Source organism: Hemiscyllium ocellatum, chromosome 2, assembly GCF_020745735.1.
Source record: "Hemiscyllium ocellatum isolate sHemOce1 chromosome 2, sHemOce1.pat.X.cur, whole genome shotgun sequence".
Lineage (NCBI taxonomy): Eukaryota > Metazoa > Chordata > Chondrichthyes > Orectolobiformes > Hemiscylliidae > Hemiscyllium > Hemiscyllium ocellatum.
This window is the reverse complement of record NC_083402.1, coordinates 137,720,024-137,732,331: the sequence shown is the minus strand read 5'-3', so window position 1 is coordinate 137,732,331 and position 12,308 is coordinate 137,720,024. Positions and strand designations below refer to the sequence as shown.

The following is a 12,308-nucleotide window of genomic DNA, read 5'->3' as shown; positions in this document are numbered from 1 at the left end:
GATCTGCACATCTTCGGATTGTGGGAGGAAACCGGAGCACCTGGAGGAAACCCATGCAGACACAGGGAGAATGTGCAAACTCCACATAGACAATCGCCCGAGGCTAGAATCAAACCTGGAACCCTTGTGCTGTGAGATAGCAGTGCTAACCACTGAGCCACCATGCCGCCATCATTCATATACCCATCCAGATGCCTTTTAAATGTTGCAATTGTACCATCCTCCACCACTTCCTCTGATGAATCTTTCACTGTATAGACTAATGCAAAATATCTATATACTCTTCTGCTATTTCCTTGGTCCTCAAAACTGTCTCCCAAGATTCATTTTCTAATGGGCCAAAGTTCATTTTTACCCCTCTCTCTTCCTTTTCACCTCTCTCTTCCTTTTCATATATTTAATGAAGCTCTTATTGTCAGTTTTATATTCCTCACTTGTTTGCTCTTGTCATTTATTTTCTCAGTTTTTAGTCTGACCTTCTCTTTCAGATTCTGAATTTATCCCAGTCTTTGAGGATATCAGTAACTTTCGCATCCTTGTATACTCTCAACTTCCTTGGTTATCCATATTTGTATCCTACCCTTAGGATCTTTCTTCCTTACTGGGATTTAGTTTTACTGAGAGTCATGAACTACCTCCTTAAATGGTTACTGTCATTCCTGTGAATCTGTCCACCCAGTTCATTTTAGCTAACTCTCTCCTCACTTCATTATAATTTGCAATTTTTAAGGTAAGCACAGTAATATCTGATCCAAGTTTCTGAATTCTATCAAGTTATGATCACTGCTTCTTTGGGGATCATTTACTCAAAGTCATTTATTAAACCTACCCATTAACATATGCAAGATCATCTGCCCCCTAGTTGGATCCATGACATATTGCTCTGGGAAAGTATCCCTAACGCACTCTAAGGATTTGTTGTCATAGCTACCCTTTCCAATTTGATTAAACCAATCAACATAAAGATTTCCATAATCATTGCTCTATTTTTTAAAAAAAACTCCTATTATTTGTTAATTTATGACCTTTCCCACGGGGTGACTGTTGTTTACTCGTCTCTGCATTACTCCTTCCAATGTTTTCTTTCCCTTGCTTTTTTTTTAACCTCCACCCAAATGAACTCTGCATCATCCGAGCTCAGACCTTATCTCACAACTGTCCTCATTTCGTTTTTTATTAACAGTGCTATCCCACCACCTTTTCCATACTCTAAAAAGATCAAATATACCTGAATGTTTTGATCTCCTTGTAAGCACATTTCGATAATGGTATGGGATCATATTAATATCTTGATTTGTGCTGTTTATCTATTTTATTCAAATACTTTAAATTAGTTTAATTGAGTGTTTGTCTCTTTATGCACTGTCTTGTTTAAGTATGTGTACGTCTGTATAGTTACACTATCCTGTTTAAGTGAGTGTAGAGTTGCACCGTCCTGTTTCAGTAAGTGTGTGTCTGTATCGTTGAACCGTCTCGTTAAAGTGAGTGCATATCTGTAGAGTCGAACCGTCCCGTTTAAGTGAGTGTAGATTTGCACCATCCTGTTTCAAGGAGTGTTCAGACTTGCACCGTTCTGTTTAAGCGAGTGTGCAGAGTGGCACCGTATTGTTTAAGAGAATATAGTGTTGCACTGTCCTGTTTAAACAAGTATTCAGTTGCACCCTCCCTATTCAAACCAGTGTGCAGAGTAGCATCAGCCTGCCAAGCTGGTGTGCAGATTGGCACTGTCCAGTTTGAGAGTATAGTGTTGCACAGTCCTGTTTAAGCGAGTATGTAGAATTGCACCATCCTGTTGATGCGAGTACAGTATGGCTCGTTCCTGTATAAGTGAGTGTGCAGATTTGCACCGTCCTGATTAAGCGAGTGTGTAAAGTTGCACCATCCTGTTGATGCAAGTACACTATGGCCCGTTCCTGTTTAACCGAGTGTGGAATGTTGCACCGTCCTATTTCAGCAAGTGTGCAGAGCTGCACCGTCCTGTTTAAGCGAGTGTGCAGAGTTGCACCGTCCTGTTTAAGCGAGTGTGCAGAGTTGCACCGTCCTGTTTAAGCGAATGTGCAGAGCTGCACCGTCCTGTTTAAGCGAATGTGCAGAGTTGCACCGTCCTGTTTAAGCGAGTGTGCAGAGCTGCACTGTCCTCTCTGGGCTGTGGGAATGTAGTGGTGGGGTGTTGGGGCTGTGGGAGTGCGGTGGTGGGGTGTTGGGGCTGTGGGGGTGCGGTGTTGGGGCTGCGGGGGTGGGGTGTTGGGGCTGTGGGGGTGCGGTGTTGGGGCTGTGGGGGTGCGGTGTTGGGGCTGCGGGGGTGGGGTGTTGGGGCTGTGGGGGTGTAGTGGTGGGGTGGTGGGGTGTTGGGGCTGTGGGGGTGTAGTGGTGGGGTGTTGGGGCTGTGGGAGTGCGGTGGTGGGGTGGTGGGGTGTGGGGGCGGTGTGGGGGTGTGGTGGTGGGGTGTTGGGGCTGTGGGGGTGCGGTGGTCCTGTGTTGGGGCTGTGGGAGTGTAGTGGTGCGGTGTTGGGGCTGTGGGAGTGCGGTGGTGGGGTGTTGGGGCTGTGGGAGTGCGGTGGTGGGGTGTTGGGGCTGTGGGAGTGCGGTGGTGGGGTGTTGGGGCTGTGGGAGTGCGGTGGTGGGGTGTTGGGGCTGTGGGAGTGTAGTGTTGGGGCTGTGGGAGTGCGGTGGTGGGGTGTTGGGGCTGTGGGAGTGTAGTGTTGGGGGTGTGGGGGTGTAGTGGTGGGGTGTTGGGGCTGTGGGAGTGCGGTGGTGGGGTGTTGGGGCTGTGGGAGTGTAGTGTTGGGGGTGTGGGGGTGTAGTGGTGGGGTGTTGGGGCTGTGGGAGTGTAGTGTTGGGGGTGTGGGGGTGTAGTGGTGGGGTGTTGGGGCTGTGGGGGTGTAGTGGGGCTGTCTGTCTAACAGCTGTGCCGGGCGGCGTGCTGACGTCACGGGCCTGCAGGGACGGACGCCGCGCTCCCGCCGCTGGAGTTTGCGGCTGAAAGTTTGTCGCGGCCGCTCGATGTGAAGGAATGTGAGGCGGCGAGAGCAGCGCAAGGAGAGGCACTGGGCCTTGAGCCTGTCGGTGAGTGAACGGGACGGGGTGTGGGGGGGGGGGAGGCTGACGAATGGACAGCGGGATTTCCCCCGGCTCCGGGTGGGGGTGAGGGGGGGCTGGTTTGGGGGGGGGGGGGAGGTGCGGCTGAAAGGCGCTGTCCAAGGCTGATCGCCGAGCAGGCCCGACTGGGACCCGGGCAACGGAGTATTCCGCCCGCCGCCGGGAACTCTCTGCACCGACTGGGGGCAGGCAGCCCCCTCCTCATGGCCGGGCCTCTCCTCCTCGGGGTATTCGGGAGGTGGAGGGTGGGGGGGGGGGGGGGGTCCGCCCCAACTCTCCCTCAGCAAGATCCCGCCCGCTCTCCCTCCCTCCCTCCACGTCTGGACAGCGAGCGGTTCTGGAATCAATATGTCGGGGCCTCGGGCAAGGGAGGTGAAGGCACGGCGATTCCGTCACTGCCCACCCCCCCAAACCCGACCGGCAATGTGGACCCCAATCTCTAACCCCACGCCCCTAATCTCTGACCCCCACCGCCGTGACCCCCAATCTGTGACCCCCCCACCGTGACCCCAATCTCTAACCCCTACCATGACCCCAAGCTCTATACCCGCCCCACGTGACCTCCAATCTCTGATCCCCCGCCGTGACCCCAATTTCTGACCCCCCACCATGACCCCAAGCTCTATACCCCCTGCCGTTACCCCCAATCTCTGACACCCCGCCATGACCCCCATCTCTATATCCTCCTCACGTGACCTCCAATCTCTAACCCCCCCGCCGTTTCCCCAATCTCTAACCCTGCCTACCGTGACCCCAATCTCTAACACCCTCCACCGTGACCCCCCAATCTCTGACCCCCCGCCGTGACCCCAATCTCTAACCCGCCCCATGTGACCCCCAATCTCTAACCCCCCATGTGACCCCAATCTCTATACCCTCCCCACGTGACCTCCAATCTGTAAACCCCCCACATTGTCCTCCAATCTCTAACCCCCCAAACTCACCATGACCCCCAATCTCTAACCCCCAACCCCCACTGTGACCCCCAACCTCTGAACCCCCGACCGTGACCCCTAATCTCTGACCCCCAATCTCTAACCCCCACCCCAATCTCTGACCCTCCCGCCGTGACCCCCAATCTCTGACCCCCACCCCCCACCATGACCCCCAATCTCTGACCCCCAATCTCTGACCCCCCATGTCACCCAATCTCTAACCCCCATGTCACCCCAATCTCTAACCCCCATGTCACCCCAATCTCTAACCCCCACTGTGACCCCAATTTCTATACCCTCCCCACATGGCCTCCGATCTCTAAACCCACTGGCTGTGACCCCCAATTTCGAACCCCCACTGTGACCCCAATCTCTAACCTCTACCGTGGCCTCAATCTCTAACCCCTCTGCTGTGTCCTCTAATCTCTGACGCCCCCCCACCGTGACCCCCAATCTCTAACCCCCCCACGTTGTGCCCCCAATCTCTAACCCCCGAATCTCTGACCCCCTGCCGTGACCCCCAGTCTCTGACCTCCAACCCGCACCGTGACCCCCAATCTCTGACCCCTCCCACTGTGACCCCCAATCTCTGACTCCCCTCCCCCCACCGTGACCCCCAATCTCTGACCCCCCGTGACCCCAATCTCTAACCCCCCGCCATGACCCCAATGTCTGAACCCCCCCACCGTGATCTCCAATGTCTGACCCCCCCCACTGTGACCCCAATCTCTAACCCCCACTGTGACCCCAATCTCTATACCCTCCCCACGTGATCCCAATCTCTATACCCTCCCCACGTGTCCCCCAATCTCTAACCCCCCCACTGTGACCCCCAATCTCTAACCCCCCCACTGTGACCCCAACCTCTAACCGCCACTGTGACCCCAATCTCTATACCCTCCCCACGTGTCCCCCAATCTCTAACCCCCCCCCGCCGTGACCTCTAATCTCTAACCCCACTCCCCACTGTGACCCTCCCATCTCTAAATCCCCTGCCGTGACCCCCAATCTCTAAACCCCACTGTCGTGTCCCCCAATCTCTAACCCCTGGCTGTGACCCTCTGTGTCTAACTTTTTGCCATGATCCCCACACTCAAACCTCTTATGATCACTAACCTTTAAACAAGCCCTGCAGTGACCCCCAATTTCTAAATCCCTCTCTGCGATTTCCAATTTCTAAATCCCCCCACCGTGACCACCCAATCTCTAACCCCCCCACCATAATCTCCAATTTCCAAGTCCCCCGCCATGACCTCTCAATCTCTAACCCCCCCACTGCCATGACCCACAATCTTTAATGTCCTTCCCATCTTCTGCCGTGATCCTCTCTGTCTAACTGTTTTCAGTGATCCTGATACTCAAAACCCTGGTCATGACCCCTATTCTTTAAACACCCCCTATTGTGACCTCCCAATCTCTAAACGCTTTCCCCCCACCCCATCACTATGACTCCCAGTTTGTAAACCTCTGGCTATGACCACCAAACTCTAACCACCCTGCTGTGACCTCCAATCTCTAAATCTCCCCACCATCGTCCCAATATCTACCCTGCCATCGTGACATCCAACCTCTAACTCTTCCCTACCCCGTCATGACACCCAATCTCTAAATTCATGCCCTCTGTGAACCCCAATCTGTAACCCCCACCTCCTATTGTGACCCTTAACCTGTAAACCCCTGCTCCGAGCCCATGATTGAGAATGACTAGAGCCCTGCCCTCATGAACAGGAATCCCTGAAGCCCCCCTCTGTGATTGGGAATCCCTAGAGCCCATTTCCGTGACTAGCAATCCCTGGATACACTCTATGATCAACAGTCTCTAATCCCTCTCTGACCCCAATCCCTAAACCTTACACCCACCACCCTTCACCTTCCACCATAACCTTAAATCCATAACCCCACCACTGTGAACAGGAATCTCTGACCCCCATCCCATGATTCCCAATCCCTGTCTCCCCATAAACCCGAAATACCTATAAGCCCACCTGACCTGCAATCCCTAACCCCCTATCACCAACAATCCCTGACACCCCCCCACCACCCTGTGGCCTGCAGTGTCTAACTCCTCCCCCCACCCCACCCCCCCACCACCAATTTCTAACCACTCTGACCCACAATCTCTAACCATCACTGTGACCTCCAATCTCCAAATACCCACCCCATGTGACCCGCAATCCATAAAAAAAAACCCAGCCCCACATGACCCACAATCCCTAACCTCCCACTGTGACCCATTGGCTCAGTGGTTAACATTGCTGCCTCACAGCACCAGGGTTCAATTCCAGCCTTGGGCAACTCTCTGTGTGGAATTGGCATATTGTCCTAATGGGTGTGTGCGCTACCTCCCACAGTCCATAGATGTGCAGGTTAGGTGGATTGGCCATTCTAAATTACCAATAGTGATCAGGAATGTGTAGGTTAGGTGTGTTAGCTATGGGAAATGCAGGGTTATCGGGATAGGTTAGAGGGGTGGGTTTGGGTGGGATAGTCTTCAAAAGGTTGGTGTGGACTCATTGTGCTGAAAGGCCTGTTTCCACACTCAGGGGATTCTATAAATCTCGAGACCCTCCCACCCCGTGACATGCAATCCCTTACCCTGGTGTTACCTGCAATTCCTGACTTCACTGTGGTGACCCGCAATCCCTGACCACTTCATCACTCACAATCCCTGACAGTCCCTGACTTCCTCAGACCCACAAACTTTCTTGTCATTACAAAACCCCCAACCTCGGAAACAGTATACACTCTCCTCCTCCTGGGGTGACCTGTAAATCAACTTGTAACATTCCCGATGAAGGGCATATGCCAGAAACTTCGACTCTTCTGCTCCTTGGATGCTGCCTAACCTGCTGGGCTTTTCCAATGCCACACTTTTCGACTGACTCCAGCATTTACAGTCCTCACACTATCTGTGACCGATTTTTAAAAAAATCCCTCCCCATCACCTCCACACCCCCAATCCTCAGCCAACTGGCAGTACCTCCCAGTTGGCACTTCTTGCCTTGCAGAGACCTGAAATCTCTTGCCCGCTGACCATCGTCGCCTCCTTTTGACCCTCCTTGACTCCCATCCACTCACTCATTCTTTCCCTCCCAGCTTTCTCCTTCTCCACCGACCTTCCGCTCACTCCTCTGCCCCCTCTGCTCACACACTTCCAACCATCTTCACCCCATCACCCCACTTTTTGGAACCTTGACCTAGCTGGCCAAAACCCCTTCCACCCCAAAACTCATTTGCCTTCTGCCTTGCCCCTCACCAACTATTACTCCCAGACTACATTCGTCCCTTCCCTTGACTCTTACCTATCAATTATCCCCATTCGCCCCATTGCTCCCCTGTCCTCCATCCCCCCCATCTTATCTGTGCCCTTGACCCTCCCGAACTCGCCTACCTCTCCTGTCTCCTCCTCTAACCCTTGTTTCCCATCTTTTTCCACTCTTCTGCTCCTCCTCCTTTCCCGTCTCTTTCCTCTCCTCTGCTCCCCCTCCTTTCCCCCTACCTCTCCCCTCTGTACCATTCCCTCATTCCTCAGCTCCACTTGCAATCCTTTACCCCCGGTGTGCCCTGCTGATTCATCCCATCCCCAAAACTCCACACATCCCATCATGTCCCACTCTCTTCACACCTTGCCGCATCCTTCCCCTTCTCCAGGCTGAGCAGTCTCTGCCTCCTGTCTATTCCATCGCTCCCAGCCACCCAAGCCTGCCTCCCACCCCTTTTCCCAATGTCTTCCCCTACCCACCCCATCTCCTGCCCCCTCTCTTTCATTCCACCTCCCCATGCTACTTGTTTCTCCTTCCACGGCCCCATTTTCTCTCCTTTGTAATAAGATGAAGCAGTTAGGTATTTGTCATTGACTCAGTAAATGTAGTTGACCTTCATCAATTTCTTGTGCAAGTTTCTTATTACAAAATTGAATTGTCGCAGCAAAATATTAAAACCTCATTCTTGTCAGATGTTAATTATTGTAGCTGATTTATTCAAAATTCATTTAATAATTGTGTACACAGAAAATTGAAGATGGCTGCGCAAGTGCTCGAGCAATCTGGTGGGACCAGTATGTTTTCTCGCTCCACTGTTGGAATTTCTTCAGATGAGGAAATATGTGGCCTTAATTATCTTTCCAAGAATGACTTGACAGCAGCACCACAGCTGGTTATGTTGGCAAATGTTGCATTAACTGGTGACATAAGCTGTTATGACTACCATGGCGAGGTTAGACAGATGGCCGAATTGAAAACGGTAGACAGCAATTTATCTGACAATGAGGATGATTTGAGAACTGATGTCAATAATGCTTTGCAATCTGAAAGTCTAAGTGCAGAAGATCAAGCCCTGCCAAGTGTTGCAACAAAGGACAATTCTGAGAGTTTTTCTCGAGACACTGGTGACTCAGGTACAGATTCAACAGAAATTGTAAATCAGGAGAACTTGGCTGACAAGAGAAAAAAACCAAAACCATTTCGCTGTCGCCCATGCCAGTATGAAGCTGAGTCCAAGGTGGAGTTTGTGCATCACATCAAAATACATAGTGCCAAAAAGTTTATTGTCGAGGAAAATGCAGAAAAGCAAACAAAATCCAAAGTTCCAGATCCTCTTCCTGAAGAAACTGATATTTCTAAAGGTCCCATTCGTTGTGATAGGTGTGGATATAATACAAACCGATATGATCATTATTTGGCACATCTAAAACATCATGACAAGGTTGGGGAGAACGAGAAAGTTTATAAATGTACCATCTGCACATACACTACGGTCAGTGAATATCACTGGAGAAAGCATTTGCGGAACCACTTTCCTCGGAAGATTTATACTTGTTCACAGTGCTCTTATTTCTCAGACAGAAAGAATAATTATGTGCAGCATATGCGAACACACACAGGTATGGTTCGTTAGTACATTGCTGGATTTTCAGAACAATAATTTGTATTTAAATAACCCTTGTGGCATCCTGTTGAATCAATTAGTTCTGTTTCAAATCTGAAAATCACATGACACCATTTAAGAGTCCAACAGCTTTATTTGAAAATGCAAGCTTTTGGAGCACTGTTTCTTCGTCAGGTCTCAGTTACTGTGTAGGTTGTGCACTTGTAAGTCCAAAAATCTTAACAAATGAGATGAATGATTTGTTTTTGAAGGTGATTAATAAAAGGATGTTGTGTTGCCAGGAGAACTGCATATTTTTCAATAAGCGCCAAGAATCTTGTACATCAGGAGTTGGGACATGGGTTTAATGTCTCATTCAAAGGTCTGCATCATTGACAGGACTTAATAATGAACTCAAGTTTCAGCTTAGAATACGTGCACAAGTTCTTTACTGATACTTGACATGAGTGTTCCTAAATGAGTCGGGCTGGTTCGGTGGATTAAATTGCACCAACTTTTCGTGACAAAATTTAGAATGTGTGGGTACAAAACTGGATTTGGTGTACATTGCCGCTTTTTGTGTTGCAGCAGCAACATAGCTACTTGTTTAAAATCTTAAATATGACTATACACAGCATACTTCACATTAATGATGCAGAATAACTTCCGTATATAAATTTCTTTGAAATCTTTATCAAACTCTTACATGATTTACAGAAGATATTGAGGAATATAAAAGTAAGAAAAAACTGTTGTATGCACTTCAGAATATCCCAAAGTGGTTTGCAGCTAATCACTTTTAAAGCGTAGATGTTGTTTGATATGAAATACACCATGCGTTTGAACACAGCAAGTTGATAGAAACAACAGTGAGAAAAGTGACAAAATAATCTGATTAAAGGTGTTGGTTGAGGGAAAATATTGGGAAGTAATAACCTCTCAGGTTAGGTTGATTTAAAGAAATAGGTTTAATAAAAAAAATCAAGAAGTAAAAATCATTTTGGGATATTTTGTATTCACCTGCAAGGGTTTATGAGACCTCGTTTCAAAGTAATACTGCAGTTGTCTTTCACTAGGCTTTTTAAAGTTGTACTTTGTTGCCATTGATTTGATGACATTTTTGAAATGTGACTGGAATACATTTCGTTTTGTCTTGAAGATAACAATACAAAGTCTTCTGGATTGATATTTCTACAGCCTGTTAAAAACTGTTGCCTTGATGTTAGTGCTAAATGGAATGAAATTAAATTTTTGCATGTTGGAGGGCTCTTCAAATCTGTGGCAGCACAGTGGCTCAGTGGTTAGTACTGCTGCCTCACAGCACCAAGGACCCAGGTTCAAGTGGAGTTTGCACATTCTCCCCATGTCTGCGTGGGTTTTCTCCGGGTGCTCTGGTTTCCTCCCACAGTCCAAAGATGTGCAGCTCGGGTGAATTGGTCATTCTAAATTGCCCGTAGTGTTAGGTGCATTAGTCAGAGTGAAATGGGTCTGGGTGGGTTACTCTCCGGAGGGTTGGTGTGGACTTGTTGGGCCGAAGGGCTTGTTTCCACACTGTAGGGAATCTAATCCAATCTGCATACAAGTATGAGTAAATTAAATGTTGAACCACTGTGTATATTGATGAAGTAATGCCCATAGTTGAATAATGAATGTTGTAGTCTTACTTTTCAAGAGCAATCTTGCCAATGGTTTTTTCTGTTAGTGATGTTGGTTCCAGTGATTTATCATTTCATGAAAAGTAATATGACTCATAACCTTCTGTGGATCAGAACGTTAACTCAGCAAGTGAAATTATGCATAGTTGAAATAGTTTTCCACACTTCTGCTTGACAGCTAGAACATAAAACGTAGACCATTACAGCGCAGTACAGACCCTTAGGCACTTGGTCTTGCTTCAAATTGTGGAACCAATCTGAAGCCCATCTAACCTACACAATTCCATCCTCATCCATATGCCTAGCCAATGACCATTTAAATGCCCTTAAAATTGGCAAACCTACTGCTGTTTCAGGCAGTGCATTCCATGCCCCTACTACTGACTAAAGAAACTACCTCCGAACCTGTCCTATATCTATCACCTTCAACTTAAAGCTGTGTTCCCTTATGCTAGCCATCACCATTTAGAGGAAAAAGAGTCTCACTGTCCAACCTATCTAACCATGTGATTATCTTATATGTCACCTCTCAACCTTCTCTCTAATGAAAACAGCTTCAGGTCCCTCAGCCTTTCTTCGTACCTTCCTTTATACCAGGCAACATCCTAGTAAATCTCCTCTGAACCTTTTCCAAAGCTTCCACATCCTTCCTATAATGCGATGACCAGAACTGTACGCAATATTCCAAATGTGGCTGTACCAGAGTATTGTACAGCAGCAGCATGATCCCATGGTTCTGAAACTCAATCCCTCTACCAATAAAAGCTAACACACCGTATGCCTTCTTAACAATCCTAAACCCTAGATGGCAACCTTTCAAGGATCTATGCACCTGGACACCGAGATCTCTCTGCTCATCTACACTACCACGAATCTTACCATTAGCCCAGTACTCTGCATTCTTGTTACTCCTTCCAAAGTGAGTCATACTTTTCCGCATTTAACTCTGTTTGCCACCTCTCAGCCCAGCTCTGCAGCTTATCTATGTCTCCCTGTAACCTACAGCATCCTTCATCAATATCCACAGCCCTATCGCCCTTGGTGTCATCCACAAATTTACTAACCCAGCCTTCTATACCCTTATCCAGATCATTTATAAAAAATGACAAACCACAGTGGACCTAAAACAGTTTATTGCAGTACCCCACTATGAATATTGCTGAAAATGTGTTGCTGGAAAAGCGCAGCAGGTCAGGCAGCATCCAAGGAGCAGGAAAGTCGATGTTTCTGGCATGCTTCTTCAGGAATCCTGAAGAAGGGCTCATGCCCGAAACGTCGACTCTCCTGCTCCTTGGATGCTGCCTAACCTACTGCGCTTTTCCAGCAACACATTTTCAGCTCTGTTCTCCAGCATCTGCAGTCCTCACTTTCTCCTCCAGGATGAATATTTCCAATCAACCACCAGGCTCTGTCTTTCAGCTTGCCAATTTCTGATCCAAACCACTAAATCACCCTCAGTCCCATGTCTCTGTATTTTGTGCAGTAGCCTACCTTGGGGAACCTTATCAAACCCCTTGCTGAAATCCATATACATCACATCAGCCGCTTTCCCGTCATCCATCTGTTTGGTCACCTTCTCAAAGAACTCAAGGTTTGTGAGGCATGACCTACCCATCACAAAACCTTGTTGACCATCCCTAACGAACATATTCCTTTCAAGATGATTATAAATCCTATCTCTTATAACCTTTTCCAAAACTTTACACACAGTCGAAGTAAGGTTCAGTAGTCTATTATTATCAGGGTTGTCTGT

The 12,308-nt window shown here is 48.5% G+C and overlaps 2 protein-coding genes across 2 annotated transcripts in view; one reads left to right on the top strand and one right to left on the bottom strand.

Annotated features, from left to right (window-relative positions):
• cenpe (centromere protein E) overlaps positions 1-7,071 on the bottom strand; it is a 133,421-nt gene extending 126,350 nt beyond the window's left edge. The window contains exon 1 of the mRNA XM_060841949.1: positions 7,015-7,071. Within this exon, the coding sequence (XP_060697932.1) occupies positions 7,015-7,071 (57 nt within the window). The remainder of the gene's footprint in view (positions 1-7,014) is intronic.
• Positions 2,978-12,308, top strand: part of rest (RE1-silencing transcription factor) — a 35,721-nt gene continuing 26,390 nt past the window's right edge. Inside the window, exons 1-2 of the mRNA XM_060840488.1 lie at positions 2,978-3,066; positions 8,045-8,916. Of these exons, the coding sequence (XP_060696471.1) occupies positions 8,055-8,916 (862 nt within the window). The 5' untranslated portion in view covers positions 2,978-3,066; positions 8,045-8,054. The remainder of the gene's footprint in view (positions 3,067-8,044; positions 8,917-12,308) is intronic.